The sequence below is a fragment of the Chiloscyllium punctatum genome, chromosome 46 (genome assembly GCF_047496795.1).
Source record: "Chiloscyllium punctatum isolate Juve2018m chromosome 46, sChiPun1.3, whole genome shotgun sequence".
NCBI classification, from domain to species: Eukaryota; Metazoa; Chordata; class Chondrichthyes; order Orectolobiformes; family Hemiscylliidae; genus Chiloscyllium; species Chiloscyllium punctatum.
This window is the reverse complement of record NC_092784.1, coordinates 47,931,370-47,952,680: the sequence shown is the minus strand read 5'-3', so window position 1 is coordinate 47,952,680 and position 21,311 is coordinate 47,931,370. Positions and strand designations below refer to the sequence as shown.

The 21,311-nt window shown below is 40.5% G+C and overlaps 1 protein-coding gene across 8 annotated transcripts in view; it reads right to left on the bottom strand.

The window, feature by feature from the left end:
* Positions 1-16,439, bottom strand: part of brd4 (bromodomain containing 4) — a 182,172-nt gene extending 165,733 nt beyond the window's left edge. For 4 of the 8 annotated variants that reach the window (XM_072564149.1, XM_072564150.1, XM_072564151.1 and 1 more), the window contains exon 1: positions 15,160-15,492. In XM_072564149.1, the coding sequence (XP_072420250.1) occupies positions 15,160-15,200 (41 nt within the window). In that variant the 5' untranslated portion in view covers positions 15,201-15,492. Of the gene's footprint in view, positions 1-15,159; positions 15,494-15,521; positions 15,859-16,363 lie in introns of those variants that run through there. The other 4 variants (XM_072564156.1, XM_072564157.1, XM_072564153.1 and 1 more) reach the window with 3 other exon arrangements.
* Positions 16,440-21,311: the final 4,872 nt, after the last annotated feature.

Below are 21,311 nucleotides of genomic sequence, written 5' to 3'. Positions count from 1 at the left end.
ATACTACCTTACTTTGTGCAAGGAATGCTTAATTTCTATATTTCTTTCTAAAAAGGTAAAGTTTAGATTTTAGTTATTTTCAGACGAATCTCAACACTATTGATATCAAAGCAGCCAACTTGATTAGCACCTGATGAACAGAGACTGACAAGATCAGTGTGCACACCATACCTCCTTATACAAGAGGGCAGGAGTATACACTCAATGCTAAGGTCCTGGGGAGTACTGCTGAAGTGACCTTGGAGTGCAGGTTCATAGTTTTTTGAGAGTGGATTCACAGGTTTCTAGGAGAGTGAAAAGAACGTGTTTGTCATGCTTGCCTTTATTGATCAGTGCATTGAGTATGGTAAAAACAAGGGCTGCAGATGCTGGAAACCAGATTCTAGATTAGAGTGGTACTAGAAGAGCACAGCAGTTCAGGCAGCATCCGAGGAGCAGGAAGTTGTGAGGTCATGTCGTGGCTGTACAGTTTATTGGCTCGGCCACTTGTGGAATAGTGTGTGTAATTCTAGTCCCTTTGGATGTTGTGAACCTTGTAAAGGGTTGAGAGAGGATTTACAAGGATGTTGCCAGATTGGCATTATAGGGAAAAACTGAACAGAGTGGGGCTGTTTTCCCTGGAGTGTCAAGACTGAAGGATGACCTTATAGAGATTTATAAAATCGGAGGGGCATGGTTTTTTTTGGGGGGGGGAGGGGGGGAGGGAGAAGAGGAGAGGAGTTGTCCAAAACAAGAGGGCATAGGTTTAAAGGTGAGAGGGGAAAGATTTAAAAGGGATCTAAGGGGCAACTTTTTCATAGAGGGTGGTGGGAGAATGGAATGAACTGCGAGAGGAAGCAATGGAAGTCAGATGTTAAAGGGTTAATTTGTTCTGCTGACGTCTAAGAAATTAGATGTCTTCGGGTAGGGGGGTTTGTTTTCCAGACAGAATGTGACAACCTAGCCCACACTGCTTGAAGAAATAACTACTATTTCTGAAAAATCATCAAATCACTACATTGCTTTGAAGTGGCATGTGACTATGGAGGGGTTGTTTTCTGGGCATTACTGGTGGTGATGTAAAATTCTGTATCAAAAAGGAGGACTGTTCCCTTGTTCAGAGAGCCTTGCTTGACATGCTCCGCAAGCACTGCCAAGTGTGTTCAGTGATCCTCCAGAAAGTTTGTACTTAATAAATTTTGGCTGTTCACAGAAGTTGGCATATTACAGTTGCATCAAGTGCATAAGAATCTCCAAAAATAACCTAACAGAGGCTAGTGCTATTACAACATTAAACAGGCATCTGGATAGGCATATGAATAGGAAGAGTTTAGAGGGATATGGGGATGTGGGGATATGGGATTAAGTTTGGAAAAACTAGTCAGCATAGATGAGTTGGGCCCAAAGGTCTGTATAGCTCAGCGACTCAAAGACATGATCTGCACTACCAGGGAGGACGAGGGTAGAAGCATGGGAACATCACCTTGAAATTTTCCCAACGCTCACTAACCAGTCTTGAATCTACAATCACTGATCCCTCACTGTTGTGTCAAAGTCAAAGCCTTGTAACTCTCCACCCTAGCAGGCCTTTGGATATTCCCACACCCCAGGGAATGCGGTAACTCACTATCTTCTCCAGACCAATTAGGAATGGGCAAAATGCTAACCTTGCAATGACGCACAAATCCAACGAATAAATACCAATATAATAACAGTACACTGGAAAAGCATGAAATCTCGAACAAAAACTTTGAATGCAGACATTCCTGGTTGAGCCAGCATTTAGCTCTCATTGTCCTTGAGAAGGTGAAGGAGGGCGGGTCATTTGAGCATTCTCTATCTATGCTTGATGGGAGTTTAGAATTGGGGGAGATATCTGACTGAAACACAGAATATGGGGAGGGCCTGGACGGGGTGGACACAGATGTTGCCACTAACAGGACAGATTAGGACCCAAGAGCACAGCCTCACAGTAAAGGGGCAAACATTTCGAACCAAGATGAGAAATGTCTTTCCAGAGGGAGCTGGAGGCCAAGTCATTAAGAAAGAGATAGACAAGTTCTTGACTGGCAAGGGGCAAAGGCTTACAGGAAGGTGACAAGAGAATGGAGTTAAGAAATATATCAACTATCACCAAATTGCGGAGCAAATTAAATTCTGCTCCTATACCTATTGTCTTGACAAATGTTTACCCACCACTACTGAAGGAATTGCGAGTTAGTTACAAGTAAGGGTGGTGCATACCTTGGAGTGGAACCTGCAGGTCGTGTTCCCATTTATCTGCTATTGTCAGTTTAGAAAGTACCGGCTGAAGTGCCAATGGAATTCTTCTTTATAGTAAGTGAACAGCTTGTAGACCAACTCAGAGTAGTTAAGAGTCATTCACAATTCTGAGACAAGACCAAGGTGATGGCAGGTGCCCTTTCCTTCAAAAAGGAGGTTTTAGTGAACTAGATGGCTTTTATAAGCAACGGTTTCATGGCCACTGTGCAAGACTAGCATTCAATTCCACATTCTTCATTATAGTCATATTTCTACCAGATGCCTTGGTGGGATTTGAGTCTTAGCATCTGGAAACTAGTCTGATAACATTTCATAAGTAAAACATGATACAAAATAAAAGCAAGAGTTTCATCCATTTTAAATATTGAGGTCACAAAAAATTAAGAGTATTCACTGCTTAGAGTACAGTAAAAGAGTCTCAAAAGGTGCAAGATCAATTAATGATTGAATTTAACCCCTTCTCAACTAACCAAGATCAAATGATTCTAAGAGCAACTAATACCACACTATTCACTTTGACAGAAAGTACAAATAAAGGAAGAAACTGAAGTATATTGATAAGACTACATATATATGTGACTGTCCACATTTGAGATGAGTTCCAGAGCAATAGTGGATACAGCCAATCGAAACAAAGGCTTTTCCAGCCATACATTTGTAGGGCTTTTTGATGTTGAAGTATTTGAATTGAATGTACAGGGTATTCTAGTATGTGTTCCTTTGCAACCTTGCACTATAATAACATCACTATATCCATTCAGTAGAAAGTTTGTAATATCCAAACAGCATCCACAATGTGTCAATCACGTTATAACCAATTTGCAGTGACAAAACTCTCATTATACCAGAACAATGTCTACCCGCAATGGGTCAATCAAAAAGGAAAACAGGTTTATCCACAGATTGCTCCACAGGTGAGCAACGAGCCCACATAGACAGAACCGTGAAAGATTTAAATGCAAAATAAGCGCTCCAAACGAGCAGAAACCTATTGGCAACAAAGAACACAACTGAAGTTTATTCTCAGTAGAACAAATACACAATTATAAATGGAGAGTATAAAACCAATTAAAAGTCCCAGAATTATGAACAAAGTAACATATTCAGTCACCAGTGCCTCTGCTTGTGTCTCTCACCAACAGATTGCAAAAATGCATATGAAGCAGGCCAATATGATATCTTGGACAACTCATCTCCCTCATTTCAATGAGCATTTGGGCAAACTATTGACAAAACCATTTTAAATTGGTGCCCATACACAACTGCACAGGTAAGTATAAAATAATTAAATCAGTGTAGAAGTCCCAATTAAAAAAGCCTGAAATTCTCTTCAGCAAAAACCAATGCTGCTTCCCAACAAAGTAGTTAAAATTAGTGATGAATTTTAGACCGTGTACACAAAATAATGGTCATTAAGATAATCTTTCAGGGGAATTTCAAGAGGACAAAGATTTACAGAAGAAACCTAACTATGGAATATGAAAATTAGGGAACAGCAGAGATAAATTAGAACAATTCATGCATGGGTGGAGGAGGAGGTGCGAGTTTACAGATCAAAGGCGAAGTAAATTAAATCAAGCTAGGAAGCTCTTACATACACAAAAAGTAAAATCAAGTTGCAATCAGGACTAGGCAGAGATTGGCAAATCAGTAAAGGATAAATCGAGAGAGAGCAGGAGTCGAAGATCATCAGATCAGCCTTGGTCTCACTGAATGGCACAGCAGACATGATAGGCTGAATGGCTCTCTTCTGTTACTATATATTACGGGAGTAAATGTCAGAGAAGATGAGTCATGAGTGAACAAAACTCTAAATTAGTATACAAATTACAAGACATTCAAATAGCAAAGTAAGCTCACCACCACAGGCTTTTTTTGAAATATAATAATTTGGTCATGGGTTACTTGATTTTATGGGGCTACTCTTTCACTCACTGTAGGACCAAAAAAAAAATGATTTATTTCTGGTTTTTCTTAATCACTATTTCAAAGGCCAAAGAAGTTAATGTATTTCATCTTTCACATGTTAACAATCAAACTTCATCACAATCCCTGGACTCAGCTCACATCAAGTGCTTTTCATAGTTTGTAAAGCAGATCAAAATGTCTGGAAACCTTAAGTCAAGACACCAGGGCTACTGAGAATGTGTATAGGGTATGAGCAGGCAGGGCAACAGTTAAGTTTGAGTTTAATAAAACAAGAGGTTCAGCTGAGCAAGATTCAGATCAGATAAGAACTTACAGTTAACAATGGGGTGCTAGAGGCAAGGGGTAATGGGTTAACAAGGTAGAAAAGCATTCATTATCCACAGCCATTTAACAATATTGGAAGCATTCAGTACGCAAGGTCAGTTTAACAAGGTGAAAATTATTCATTATGTGAAGCCAGTTATTCATTGTGTAACAGCAAATTACTTAATCTGTATTATTGACACTCACTGATTGTAATGGTCACCACATCCATATGAATGTTGCCTTATCTGGATGCTCCTCCTTGTAAAATGACTATATAGGTCATTGTGGAACTGCTGTGTCTCTGTGTTCATTGGCGACTGCTCTCTATCCCTCGAGAGCCCAGAAGAGATCAAGGAGGTAAAACTACTGTCTCCAAGTGCTTTGCTTTGATTGAGGAGTGAAACCGGCCGACAAGTAATCGGTCAAATTTCTACCTGCAGATTAAATGCATCTTAACAGCTACACAAAAAAAAAAGCCGTGTCCCTCATCACCAAATACTGTTCTCAATTTCCAAAAATATTCAACAGGCTCCCCAACCATTACCACAGGATTACAGGGAAATTAACAATAGGATGAACCTCATCTCACTCATTTGCTACCATTGAAGAGATTCTCAATACAACTGGCTAATGTGACCTCATTACAGAGTTTCTGGCCATCTCACATTTTTTTCTGCTCCTTGTTTCCTGGTCCCAGGACTGCCTTATCTTTCACGATAACTAGTCCTCAAACTCCAAACTATGTCCCATCCCTCCCTTAGTACTTCTAATGGCAGATTTTGTACCTTAAGAAATCAAAAAGTAGAACAGACAGAATCTGTGATTGAAAGAGCAATTACTCAGGTTCTGCCCCAACCACACATAATGGCTGAAGAATTTAAGTTAAAGGGGATCTGATTAGCTCTGTTGACATCAAATGCAGGAGTCTGATCCCTATTCCCGAAAAGTCAAACATGCATCCCTGCCCTGTAAGTAAATAAAATCTGCTACTTCTTCATAGCTTGGCAAACAACCTCAAGGACCCACTTTCAGACAGCAAACTCAAGGAGAATGTAACTTAATACAAAACTGAATATTGTCACCTAACTTTGACATTTTGCATAGTGAAGGGTTTCAAGGACAAAATACAGCTAAGTATTTTGAACACTGAACTGACGTTTCAGAGGTGGCAGTCCTTGCAATGGAAAACATGGGATCAGAAACAGTTCAGAATCAAAAAGAGTGCTGCCTGGAACATAACATCACTGGAAAGACAATAGTATTTAAAATTAGCAGCAAAAATTAAGAAAGGGAAGATACTGCTGTTTTTGTCAAAAAAGTGGGGAATGGAACAACATGGAGCTACAAAATTCACTGAAAGAACATGAAACATTTTTCAATGCTGCGCAAGAAAACACCTTGCAATGTTTCCCCTCATTTTATTTACAAACATTTACATTGACACTTTTGTGCAGGGATTCATGTCAAATAGAACGTAGAACAATACAGCACAGAACAGGCCCTTCGGCCCACGATGTTGTGCCGAACATTTGTCCTAGCTTAAGCACTCATCCATGTACCTACCCAATTGCCGCTTAAAGGTCACCAATGATTCTGACTCTACCCAGGAGTGTGGTGGGGACATGGAATGCGTTGCCTGTGGGTGTGGCAAAGAACATCTAACATCCCCCCTATATCTTCCACCCTTCATCTTAAATTTATGTCCCCTTGTAACACTCTGTTGTACCCAGGGAAAAAGTTTCTGACTGTCTACTCTATCTATTCCTCTGATCATCTTATAAACCTCTATCAAGTCACCCCTCATCCTTCGCCGTTCCAATGAGAAAAGGCCTAGCACTCTCAACCTATCCTCGTACGACCTATTCTCCATTCCAGGCAACTTCCTGGTAAATCTTCTCTGCACCCTCTCTAAAGCTTTCACATCTTTCCTAAAGTGAGGCGACCAGAACTGCACACAGTACTCCAAATGTAGCCTAACCAAGGTCCTGTACAGCTGCAACATCACCTCACGACTCTTGAATTCAATCCCTCTGCTAATGGACACTAATACACCATAAGCCTTCTTACAAGCTCTATCCACCTGAGTGGCAACTTTCAAAGAGTTATGAACATAGACCCCAAGATCCCTCTGCTCCTCCACCTTACTAAGAACCCTATTGTTAACCCTGTATTCCGCATTCTTATTTGTCCTTCCAAAATGGACAACCTCACACTTGACAGGGTTGAGCTCCATCTGCCACTCCTCAGCCCAGCTTTGCATCATATCTAAGTCCCTTTGCAGCCGACAACAGCCCTCCTCACTATCCACAACTCCACCAATCTTCGTATCGTCAGCAAATTTACTGACCCACCCTTCGACTCCCTCTTCCAAGTCATTAATAAAAATTACAAACAGCAGAGGATCAGTTCAGGGTCCCTGCGGAACTCCACTTGTAACTAGGCTCCAGGCTGAATATTTACCATCTACCACCAATCTGACTGCGACCAGTTAGCCAGTTTTCTATCCAACTGGCCAAATCTCCCTCTATCCCATGCCTCCTGACTTTCCACATAAGCCTACTATGGGGAACCTTATCAAATGCCTTACTAAAATCTATGTACATAAAATGCATTGTCTTAGCAAAAAAAAAATTGTTATATTACACTTTTTAATAAAGAACAGCATTGCAAATTTGGCCTGTAAAAGTTTATTTAAGACCATGATCAATTCCATCGTAACATATGAATCATATTGCTCAAGATAGGCTGGTTTAATAAACCATTACAAAATGAACACTTGCAAATCCTGCAAACCTCAGACTTTACTGAATGTGGTCTTAAATAAAAGTGAAAACCAAACAGTGGGGAATGGTATAATTCTCTTGACGTTATGTACACCCTGCTTCAAGAATCTAATATGTTATCTTCAACTGACATCTAACACATATCTTTGTTGTAGAGGTTACTAGTTAAGAGATAGTGAACAAATAACCTAGACATCAGCCATAAAATTCTACCAAGAATGGTTCAACATGCAATACAAATTGGATCAAGGATCTGCAAAGTATCAAAACCAGAATGTTAAGTTATTTTTGAGGTTTTTACACACTTGATGCAATTGCAACACACCAAGTTCTGTGAACAAGCAACTAAATTTATTAAGCACAGTCCAGTACAAGCTTTGGAGAAACTTTTAACAAACATCGCAGGGGTAATGGGGCGGTGACAAAAGCTTATTGAAGAAAACAGTCCTTCTTTTATAGAAAATCTTTAAATCACAGTTATAATGCCCACAAGAAAACCCCCAGTCACTCCCTCACAGTAATAAGCCACTCAAGATACAATACAAATCATCCCTTAAATGGTCAAACCTGTTACTAAAAAAAACACACGGATTTGCAACTACAGAGGAACCTCAATTATCCAAATGACACAGGCAGGGAATATTTTGTTCAGATAACTGAATGCTGGATAACACAATTTAGCCAAGTATCAGGACCTTGATGTCTTGTCCTGATAAAGAACATTTGGATAATCAAGGTTCCTTTGTTTAGGGGAGTAGTCAAATTCCAACTATAATGTTACTACTGATTTCTGAATAGGGGATGAAAAATCAAAGTTATCCCTGAATGGCAAGGAAATGGCCATGTAAACCTCCCACATTCCACCTATAGGGAAAATACACACCACGTTACCCCCAGGGCATTCAATTTTTTGCAGGTCAGTAAAGCAAATTAACTCTTTAGTGTCTCATTACCACTAAAATTAAGTTGTGAAGGAACCCGGAAAAATTTATTTTCCGATAAAAAGAGAGTTGTCCTATCAGCTTCATTTTAGGCATTCAGAGGGATTGTCAAGCATTCAAAGTAAATTCATTAAAGCCCTTCACAGCCACAGACTGACATCTCCAGAGATACAACTCTTGGCTCTAAAGTGACAATCCAGACGTCAAACAATATAGACTTTTCAATTATGGCAGCATTCAACCCCAGTCAGTCAACAATTAACAATGCCCTATGCAGCACAGACTTTGCCACAACCACATAAATTAACAATACATGGAATCAGTAAACAGAAAAAATACTCACTTTCAACATCAAAATAAAAAAGAAAAGAATATTCACAAAAACCTAGATCTATCCACCTCAAAATCACTGTCGCTACTTTGCGCTTCTCCACTTGTCATTAAACTGTTGCATTTATCAACTGCACATCCACCTACATTCCCCACAGACTCATTCATAAGCTTTGCATTGCATCAAAATTCCATCTAGAAAATCTACAGAGGAAAGAGCCTGCACAGTACACTCTTCCTTTTTGCACAGTACAGGATATGGTGTGCAAAAATGCCAGCTGATTTAAAAAAAACACCAAAGATTCTCAAGCTGCAAAATAACCAAATAATTTGTATAACATTTAACGAGACATATACAAGGATTAACACTGAAGCCTTCATATGTAAAAATCAGCAAAGCGGAACGTACCCAATCCTTCAGAGACCTGCACCATTCCTTTCTCCCGAACATTAAACAGGCAAGACATCTACCCATTCTCTTATCTTCATTGTATTCTTCGAGGTTTGTATAAAGATTTGTAGCTCGGGTGCCGGTTGTCATGGTTGTGCGTCTGCTCACCGAGCTGGGATATTGATTTGCAGATATTTCTTCCCCTGTCTGGACGATATCTTCAGTGCTTTGGAGCCTCCTGTGAAGCACTGCTGTACTGTGCCTTCTAAAATTTATTTGGTTCCATTTTGCTGTTTCTGGTTGTTTGTCGTAGTAGCCAGTATATTGGGTCTCAGTCTTGCTGATGCATTCTATGGCTGAGTGCCATGCTTGTAGAAATTCTCTGGCTGTCCTGTTTAGCTTGTCCAATTATCGCAGTGTTGTCCCAGCTGAATCTGTGGTCCTTGTCATCTGTGTACAGCTACTAGGGACAGCTGGCTGTGGAGTTTAATGGCTAGCTGGTGTTCATGGATGCAGATTGCTAGTTGTCTGCCTGTATGCCCTATAGTCTTTCGTACAGTCATTGCATGGAATGCTGCACGTTTTTTTTCGGTTGGTTGGTTGGTTGGGGGGGGGGGGGGGGGGGGGAAGAATATCTGGAAATCACACAGTTGATACAGAGTTTAACGGCTCATTCAATATGGGTATTCCCACCTCAAGTGAGAATGTTAAGGGGTTAATTTGCTCTGCTGACCTGTAAGAAATTGGATGCCCTGTGGGTAGGGTAGTAAGTTTCTCTGATTTGCAGGTACTAAGTAAAAAAATTTACGTATTGATTCTGAATAGCAGATGACTAAGAACATTGAAATTAAAATTCTGATTATGGCCCACCATTTAAAAATAAGTGATTTACATCAGATCTTGCCTTTAAGGAATGATCTGAATTACATTCTTTCTGGAAATAGTCATGTCACTGCATTGTTCTGAGTGGCACATGACTATGGGGGAGTGGTTGAGGGTTGTCTTTTGGGCATTACTAACTGATGAAAAAAATTTTGTATAAAGGAAAAACTGGCCCCTTTGTTCAGAGATCACGTCACGGCTTTATTACCATCACGACACCGAGTTAAGGGTTCCTCCAAACCTTGTACATGTTTTAATAAATTTTAGCTGTTCACAGAAGTTGGCATATTGCAGTTGCATCAAGTGTGTAAGAATCTCAAGAAAATGAACCTAACGATAAGTACCAGACAACGTTACTCACTCAGCAGCCCTCACTTGAATGCTGTCCTGAATTTGTGCACACTGACTGCTTCAGCATCTCAATCAGCAAACACATTCTCACTTCTGACCTCACAAAGAGAAGCTGATGAAGTAGTTTTAGATCGTTGCAGCTAGGAGACTAAACTGAAGAACGCCTGCAATGATGCCCTTGGACTGAGATGAATGACCTCAGACAACCACAACTCACTTTTTTTGCACTAGTACAACTCCAATGAGTGAAGAGCTTTGCCCAAATGTTTATGAAGTCCAGATTTGTTAGAGTTCCTTCATAGCGTATTCTGATCTTGACATCAAGGTGCCATTTGAACTCACTCCTACCTCATCTCTAGAATTTAGTTCTTTTGTCCATGTGACTAAGGCTGTAAGGAGGTCAGGAGCACTGACAGAACTGAACCTGAATATTAGAGAGCAGGATACTCCTTTTCAAGTACTGTTCGACAAAACTGGATAGCTCTTTTGATCAATTAGCTGATGATTTGACTGATCAGTCAGTAATTTAAGTGTTGGATTTGTCATTTGTGCAGAGGACAGACTTCGACAGGTTTCCAAGATTTTTAGGTAGATGCCAGTGTTGGTACTTGGCATCAGTTAATGTCATTGCCAAAATATTGCTAAATCTCAGCCATTACAATATCCAATATTTTCAACTATTTCAGGTTATGAAGAAATGAGCCAAATTCGTTGAAAACCGGCATGTCACTCTGGACAACAGGCAGTTGAGATGGATCAGCCACTGAATACATATACATCAATGCTGGCTATTGCACTGATGTATTGGACTTCCATATTCTCAACCCTGGGGATCTCTGGAGATTACTCCTCCAAGATACTGAATTGTCCACGCCAGTCATGACTAGATGAGAAAAGACTGATCTGGTGGAGATCATTTAGCCCTGCCGACTGCATTTTGCTTCCACATTTTTGCAGTTAGTTTCACCCGAAGAAAGTTTTTTCTGGCATGCCTATTGCTTCCCCTGGCACGCTCCCCCGCTTTCTTCATTGAAACTGGAATTATTTCTCAGCTTGTTTGCAATGGTAGAACAAAGGAATGTCAGTCCATGAAGTTACAGATTGTAATTGTAAATAATTCTGATGAATTATGGATGCTCAGTTTCAACACCACAACTCAGTCTGAAGGCCATTCAATTTAGCATGGTGATAATGACAAATTGTTAACTGTCTAGACCAAATAATTCAAAGACTAAATTCATTAGATCAACACAAACTAATAAACACATTAGAAGTGCAGAAGGTACAACTAAATCACCACCAATAAGTTTTAATGACACCATATGCTCATTAAGCCACCCCACCAGCTCTCAAGTCGACAAGGTCAGCAAATTCACTTTCTTTTTAGTGACTTTTATCTGCAGTTTACCATATTGTTCAGTGAAGTTGTTAGGTTGCAAAGCTAAAATTTCTCTACTTCAGTTTGCGTTCTCTGCATCGTATTATTTTCACAATCTAGACGCCCATTTCAAACTACATGTAACTATTTGCACAGAACATTGCATGATGTTGCCTTGAATCCATGCAGTACATTCAAAATCACACTATTCCAAGATATTCCTTATTTTCAGAAAGTATATAACACTTAAATTACCATTCTTATTGAGGTTCTTAATCAGGAGCCAGCATTGATCAGGGAGCACAGCAGTGAAATGTGAACTGAACTTTAGACTGAAATAACAAAGCAGATTTGGAATGAACTTAATGATTTGGAGGCAAGAAAGCAGAAGGCCATCAGGACTGAATTGGAGTAGTGGAACCTAAAGAAGACAAGGGCATGGATAAGTGTCTTAGAAGTTGCACTAAGACAGGACGCATTTTGCAGGGCAGCCACATTGTTGACATGGTTGGGTTTGGAAACTCATCTCCAGGTCAAACACAGAAGCAAGTTTGCAAATAATATGATTCGACCTCGTACAGCTACTAAAGGGAGGGAAGGAGTTTGTGGTAATATTCACATGGATTTCACATTCTCCAAAAGTAGAAATGCAGCAGCATACAAGGAAATAACATCCTATTAAAAAAGTCATGTCCATGGAAGAGGGGGGGGGGGGGGGGGGGAAACAGGGGAAGGAGGAAGACAGAATTTAAATCGGTGCAATCTATTCATGGTATTCAAAGAAACCAATATTGGCAGGTTTCCCACAGATTATGAAGAGACACTTTCACCAAATCCCACAAGCTGTTCAACTTCCATTTAAAAAAATACTTCCCTAGGAATTCCTGTTTGAAATCTGCCATCTTAAAAGTTAATGCTTCCTTTGCAGGAATTATCAAAAGCATACAGTGAAGTAACCTTCAAATTGACTGCATCGGTTTTCAGAAAGCAGTTCCTCATCACCTCATGCTTTGACTGACTTATTTTGAAAAGGTCACAATCCAAATACTTGATATAGCAAAATTTGTACTGGTCAATAAATTAGTCCCAATGGCAGCGAAGTTCTCCCGCATGCTTTTAGCTTCTCATCACTGAATTATAATGAAGCAAACAAGGAAAACATCATCCCTGGGGCAATCAGGACACTAAGTTACTGTGACGAGCAAATCAAATTTACATAGATGAAATATAAAGTTCATCTTATCTACCACACTGATTATTTTGCAAGTGCATACTATTTTCTTATTTTGCATGGTAAAAGCACCTCAAATTGGCTTTAAAAAAGCAAGAGAACTGCAACTTGAATCCATAAGCACACAAAGCAGTGACGTTTTCCGCAGATACGGATTTAACAGGTCAAGAATGTACTTCACAAAACAATAGCAACAGGACATAATTTTTATAGATTCATTATAAATTGGCCTCCAAGACCACAACTAGGTTTTTCAGAGGACCACAGTTCCCTTATTGCATAACTTCCAAATGCATCAAAATGGTCCATTTGCTAAAAGCAAATAGCAGACACTTAGAAACAAAGCTAAAACTTTACATTAACGCAGACAAAGTTCAACATTATGGCAATTTATAAGCTGGCATAAAATAAACAACGTAATCTAATTATCCATTTATGCACATTAAGGTCTTGCGTTTAGCTATAAATTATATTAAATTCACTGGAAAATATTAAGCCACAAAACAACCACATTTCTAATGATAATGTACACTAGATATAGCATAATTAATTCAAATAAGATCAATATTAAATCACAAAACAGCGTTTTTCATATTGGCATCCGGTTACATAAAAATAACCCTTGACCAAGCTAATCACTGGCACAGCAAATGTAAGATTGAAGAACAGCAATACTGAGGTTATCATAACAAGCATTCTTCAAACAAAATGCATTACCCCCAAAAAGTGCTTTTGGTTTACGTACTCAAGATCAATAAGATAACTTTATATTAACCAGGTTTATATTGGTAAATCATTTATCCACCCAGAAGTTAAGGTGAGGGGTAATCACCCAAGTTCAAAATTCCTTGAACATTAATAAGGGAGGGTCAAAGAATCTGTTGCTGTGGAATTCCAGAAAGCAATCGGTTAGGATTCTACAAGAGATTTGTAAATAAAATATCATAGAAAAATGAAGTTAACAGAGACAAGAGTTGTTAATTAGATGGAGGTATAAGACCAAGACAAAGGATAAAGAGTTTTCTGACTGGCTAAATATGACTAGAGATTTACCCCAAGATATGGACAAGCACCTCACCTTTGCTTATATGCGCTAGAATTAGATGAACAACTTTGACATACCAACTTGCAGATATGAGCAGAATATAAGAAATCAGACAAAAATAACTGTACAAGTGAGCAAAAGCACAGGGAAAGTCCGAAGTCACCCACTTTGGATCAGACGAGCAAATTCCTAGTGAGTGCAAGATGTTTAGTGACAAAAGAATTAGATGCATCAGTTTCAAAACAGATTTTATAATCTATGAAATGTAATCAAAAAGACACTGCACAAAACAAAAAATCTGCTTGTCCCAACCAGACCTGGAGATTTATTTGTGCCGAACAAAATTCTGATGCAGCCATGCACAGGCTACAGTGTATGAATGATCTCCTCTGGTTCCTGTAATTGTAATATTAGCATCGCTCCAATCAGTGGAAATGGAGCAACTACGTATTCCATAACGCCAAAACCTGCAACTACACAACGACCAAAGAAAACAAGGTTCCTAACGCCGCTGCATATATACAACTTAAAAGGAATCACAACTCTATACACATTCATTTATGCATCAGGAACTGATCGGCATATGAAGCTATATTCTAAGTAAACAAATAGTAGCAACTACCTCACACGGATGGACAACTTAAAATTGACTCTTATGAAGGGGAAGATATCAAAATATCTTAAGCATATTTAATTCCGACGCCACCGCTTACGCGGTCCGAGCGACGTTTCTATCCGAACCGCACGTTTTAAAACAGCGACTTTCAGAAATACATTTGCTTTCTGCGAATCTAACGGCACTTCAGTCCTGTAACCATTACAACTGGGCACAGGAAGCGGATGGAGGCAAATGCAAAGCTGGGGGGCGGGGGGAACTAAGAGATAGAGTACCTCTCTAACAGGCAGACACCGCATTCCTTGTGGGTGGATTGAAAACGGGCCACACTGCTTGAAAATGATGTTTGGCCACAATGGCAATGTGGGTCCTTGGGAGAGCAGACGTTGCTCTTCCGCTACACACACACACACTATATACACACACAAACAGATGTGAAAGTGGCGCCGAGCTCCGAGTGCGCCCCGGTTCTGGGCCTCTCTCACACAAAATGGCGTCAGGAAGCAGTTTCCCGCTCTGCGCTGACAACAATAAAAGCTGATTCGCACCCACTACCTTCCCCACAATCGGGCCTCTCCCTCCTGCTTTTTCCATTTGTCCCACCTCACCTCTAAGCTTCCCCCTTGAATTCTGACTCTCCTTTCTTATCATACTCTTCCCAACCCCACCTGGACCACTACAGCTGAGTAGCCTTGGCCCAGCCACGACACTCACCGTGTAGCCGAGCCTGCCGAGGCACCGCTCTCGCGCTCCATCTTGCCGTTTAAAAATCCACCCTAATCTCCTGGAAGTAGCAACCGGCGCCCTTTTGAGGATGCGAGGGGAGGAGGGAGGGTGAGTGTGTGAGTAGCTTTCCACTTCTCCTACCTTCTCACACACAGCACCCCCTCCCCGTCGAAACTTTGCCTCTCGCTCCCGGTCGGTTTTTCTCTCTCCAAAACGCCGCTTAGCCCTTAACGACCCCTTGAATCCTCCCCCCACCCACAGCCGGCGCTTTAAATCCAATACGAAGCGACTCCCCTTGAACCGAAGTCTCCGTTCCCCAGATGGCAGAACCCCCACCCCCTCGACAACACCTTATATAGCGCCCGCCATCTTGACCGGTCCCATTCGCCGAGAGGGGCACGTGACATCCCGCCGCACCATTCCATTGGACTGTGCCTGCCACGTGATTTCAAATCTGACCCGCCATTGGTCCGCCACCTGAGTGTGCGAGTCATAGGATGTCTTTTTTTTTGAAAAAAACTGTGGCGTCGAAGAGCAGACCCCACGGAAGGGAAGCTCGCAACGGTGGGAAATTTTCTAAAAGGTGCTTCGCGGTCGGGGAAAGGAGGAGGGACGAAAAAAGGAAAGAGGCGGGAGGCAACAGAAAATGGGTAACGGGGCAACTCGTCGCCGTCGCCGCCTCCTCCTCCTCCTCCTCCCTCCGCCATGACGGAGTGGGATTGGCAGAGTCCGTATCACGTGACATAGCCCTCGCGCCGTCACTGGTTGGCACACAGCACGTGACGATAGAGCCTTCGACCGCCGCAAATTTTCAAGCCCCCCCCTTCCCCTCCCCCCGCCCCAAATTTTTTCCGCCCTCCCAGCAAGCCACTTTCGAAATCCACACCAGGCCGGAATTCGGCCTACCATCCCCGATTGTCCGATTACTGAACAACGGTCGGCCCCAACAGCGAAGGTCGCCGCGCCTTTCTCCGAACACACAGGCCTCAATAGGCCGCTCCACAACTCTTGTGTATTTTTTCCCTCTCTCCACTTGCGCCTTTTCGCCAAGGTTTGACCCTGTTTTGGCTTCACCTCCTTCCACCTCCCACCGTGAGAAAACCCCAACTGCGTAGTGCTCTGCTAAAGACCCAGCTTTCGATTTTGATCGCTTTCTCAGTTCTTGTTTGTTTGTTTGTGTAATTTTTTTTACCTGTGTTTGTGTGCGCGCGCGGCGTCCCGGTTCCACACAACCTTTTCGGCCTCTGCGTGACGTCAGACGCACCGTGCGTACCAGCTGTCAATGAAAACCGATGGGACCCGCCCCCTCTTGACCCTTGATGGGCCCATTAACTGTTGAAGACCAGGTAAAGTATAACCTCCAACAAAAGCAGAAATTGCTGGATAAACTCAGCAGGTCTGACAGCATATGTGGAGAGAAAGCAGAGTTAATGCTTCGGATCCAACGATCCTTCAAATCAGAACTGAATTCTCCACTCCAATTTCTGTTTTTTTGCTTGATTTTTTTTTGCTTAAAAGTAGGGCCTTCCATTTCGCTAACCCCTCTTGCAACTGAAACTCAACTCTAATGAAGTATAACAGCTCCTGTAGGACATCCACCAGCCAATTAGAATCCCTACAATGTGGAAATAGCCTGTTCGGCCCAACAAGTCGAAGAGTAACCCACCCAGACCCATTCCCCTACCCGACTTTCATCCCAACTAATGCACCTAACCTACACATTCCTGAACACTATGGACAATTTAGCATAGCAGATTCACCTAACCTGCACACCTTTGAACTGTTGGAGGAAACCAGAGCACCCAGAGAAAACCCACACAGATACTGGAAGAATGTGTACAGTCACCCAATGCTGGAATCGAACCCGAATCGCTGGCGCTATGTGGTAACACAGCAATAACCAAAAAAATGTTTTTGATGATAAATGAAGGCCAGGAAACTGAGAAGATGAAACTCTACTTTGAAAAGTATCGAGTGATATTTTATATCTGTCTTAAAGAACAACTCAGCACTCCCTTTGTACTGCACTGAATGTGGGCCTAGATTTTTGGTGGTTGGCTCTCTGTAATGGGACTTGAACTCACAATCTCCTGACTAGGAATGCACCCACTCATTCAAGGCTCATACTTTTTTCTTCTATTGCATTCTTTTCTGCTTGAGTACTGTATTTCTGTATCATGAATTCATGAAAATATTTAAACCATTTCGAATTCCATAGATCTGAAAATTTGGACTTTTCAGTACTTTTTGGTCTTTGCTGCTGAGATATGCCTTAAATTAATTTAACAAGAATATACGAGGACATGGAATGACAAGTGATGAACAAAAATGAATCTTGGGACTTATTATTAATTTGCAATTTCTGACTATGAAAAATATGGTAGCACAGATATGAGGATAGAATGTATGATAGTTCAGATTTTGTATTTGGGGAAAACATATGGAGATCAGTGCTAAAATATCAAATCTGGCATTTAAGCTTTTGAGTTAAGTGCTTTTCTCTCTCAAATTCTGCATTCGACATCAATATTTGCTCTGCAGGGTCAGTGATTGAGAAACCTCTAATCATTCTTGAAGAAGCCTACTGCAGGATACCCTGACTGTAATAATACTCTAGTTAAAACTGCATCTACATCAAGCCGAGATGATGTTGTATGGTGCTCACCATTCACAGGGAGAAGTCGTGTGGCCCATCATCCCTTTGAGGGCTCTTTAAAATTATTATCAAATTGGACTACGTACTGCTGATCCTCAAAAGCCTGCAATTTTTTTTGTTTTCCAGGTTCCCATAAATATTTTTTAAAAGCCTAGACATTACATGCTCCATTTATGGATTATTCATTCAAGTGCCATTTTAAATGTGGCCAAACAGGCTGAGACACCATCCTTGACAACTTTGAACAACTTTTGTGTGGTAGCAAAAGCATATCAAGCGCGATCTGAGTCATTTAGAAGGGTAAAATTTAGTTCAATCTCTGAAATGAATTCAAGTAGAAGTTTTGAAAATGCTTTGTTCATCTCCCCACTCCTAGGTATAGGGACAATGATCAGATAAAAGGTTCACTTTTTGCATTGTATTCAGTAAACCTCAGTACTTGTGTAAATTAAAGAACTCAAATGGCTTTCCAACACACTCAATATTAATGCAGTGAGGTAAAGCTACTCAACAGCGATGTAAAAAAGAATGTATGAAAAGAGGTGGAATCTTCAAATACGGAAGGCAAAAAAAAATGAATGGAAGAACCTCCATGATGATGAATAAATATTTCAAGTGAATATTTTAATGGATTCAATGCAGACACCTACCTCTATAAAGTAAAAGAATCTTTAAAGAAGCTGACGTACAAGCAAGAGAAATGAAAGGCTATTCAGCCCACCCAGTTAATATGTGTAAATTCTTGACTTCTGTTCCAAACAGTCATTTCTCTCGTCATATTTACTAATATTCATGACTGTCCCCTCTACTCTCTCTTCATTCAGGAACCCACTCCATTTTCCTCTTATGTATGCTTATTGCTCTTCGTAGCAATTCATTTCACTTGTTCACTATTCTTGTGAATGTGCAGAAATTTTCTTTTGCAACACATATTCTGTTCATGCGTTACACTATTCACAGATTAAATTCTTCTTTCTTGCCTGAAGCAATGCCAATATTTTATTTGAGTTACATTGGTTCTCACTTTCAAAGTTCCTGTTTATTGCTAATGTAAACAATTACTGAAACCACGGTTACGGAAGCTTCTGAAGCTAAATGCAGAATTGTAATTATTGAAACCATGGTGATCAGGTGTTCTATCATTACTTCTTTTTCAGTTTCCCAACCGGTATCACTTTTTAAAAATATATTAAACAGTTAGAGTAAACAAATAAATGTTTTTTGTTAATCCCTTTGCTTGATTCCTTTTTTATTTTCCATTATTTAATATTTTTCCTCCAAGTTAATCTTAGCAGTGAGCTGTTTCAGAAGAAATAAATAGGGTAAGAGAATTAAGTCAATACTCAGTTATTGTTAATAATCAATGACATGGAAATATTAAATGTCTGAGATCATTTCTAGCATATAGTCCTCGAAATAGCATTAATTTTCCAGTGCAGCTGTTCTGCTAACCTCATGAAGTACAAGAAGATTTTGAAATTCATGCCTTGGAGAAAATAGAAATCAGTGTAATTTGGTAAGGGAAAGGCAACTGGTGAGCAGGATCTTAGTGCAGGGTGAAATGCAGGTCATGAAGTCTGGATGCATTACAGAAATAAGTGACAAAAACAGGATTATTGTTTCAATTTTTGTGATTGGGACAGAGCAAATATAAACATGTAAAGCAACTAAGCAGACTTTGACAATGAATTGGGTGAAGGGTTTAAGTTCAGCTCAGAAGTGGTGTGAGAAAAGCATTTCATAAACAGAGGCTTTTTTTCTGAGGCAGAGTATTAAGGAAAATATTTTAACAAATGCTAACAATGACTAGGGCACCAGATGCCCTATGTATTTTGAAAATACATGGATATACACTTGAAGTGCCATAATCTGCAGGGATGTGGACCAAATGCTAGCTTTTTCATTGTTGTCACTATCACAGTGGGCCAAGTAGCCTCCTTATGGACCTTACATTTTATAAGCTGTATTTGCTGTCTCCCAAAAGACCCAACATGCCACAGCTCCACATCCACCTGCTGCTTCCGTTGCCTCATCTAAGTGGCTATGCATCACGTGATCTAAACAAGGATCACTGGCAAGCACTTCAAATTTATAAGGGTCCTAAATTCTGGCATTTGTACAATAAGCAGTCCCAGCAGGGTCAAGGAAAAGCATTCAGGATTAGAGACGTTGGCTGAAAATGTTTTCTTTCCCAAGTTCAGGAGCTTTGATGACATTTTTACAAACACGAGCTTTTTTATCAAGCACAATAAGGGGACACGTTTGGAAATTATATTTGGGAAGATATGGATCTGAGTGATGCAGGGCATGGCAAGAAATGATAGAATCAGGCAAGATGTCAAGAGTGTGGTGCTGGAATCCCCGAAATGTCAATTCTCCCGCTCCTTGGATGCTGCCTGACCTGCTGTGCTTTTCCAGCACCAGACTCTCAATTCTGATCTCCAGCATCTACAGTCCTCACTTTCTCTTAGAATCAGACAAAATATTCAGCAACTTTGGGACCAGCTGTTGCTATTTTTTATGCTTTTCACAAGACTTAACTAAATTTAAACTCCAACCCCAACAATAAAAGCCCAAATTACATTTGCCTTCTTAATTACTTGTTGCATCTGCATGCTAAAGTTTTGTGTTTCATGAACACAAATACCCAGACCCCTCTGCTGCACTTCTTTGGCAACTTCTTTTAAAAATAGTCTGCCTTTTGACCAAAGTGCATAGCCTCACATTTCTTACATTAAACCTCATCTGCTAAGTATTGACCACTCACTGAATCTATCTATATGCTCTTTCAACTTCTTATTCCATCATCACAACATGCCTTCTCACCTATTTTTGTACCATCAGCAGATATGGATATACTGCATTTTACCCACTCCCCAAAGTCAATAATTGAGGCCAAAGGACTGATCTTTCTGGCATTCTATTACTTTTGGTCTTTCCAACCCGAACAAGACCTATTAATCTTGACTTGCCATCGCCTCTGTGAAAATAACATCACAGAGGCTAGTATCCTGTCAGCAGGTCACCCTCTATTAACACATGGAAAGTCCTTGACATCAGTCCAGTTCCCTTAGAGCCAGCTGTTAGAATGTCAGACATGCCTTTTATCTGTCAGCCAGGGCTCCCTGATTGGGTCAGATTAACAGCCCCCAATCACAGAACTCATATTCAATGAGGTCCACCTGGCTGACCTCATTACAATCACTATATTCTGTGTTAATCAATCCTTGATCCATGCTAATATATTACCCACAAAACCGTGAGCTCCTATCTTGTGCAATAACTTTTAATGTGGCACCTTATCAAATGGCGTCTGGAAGTCCAAATACTGTACACTACATCAACTGGCTGTCTTTTATCAAATCTGCTTGTTAATAGCCTCAAAGAACTTAGCAAATTTGCCAAAAATGATTTTTCTTTCATAAAACCATTTGACTGCTTGATCGTCTTAAACCTTTCTCGATGGTCAGCTATTTCTTCCTTA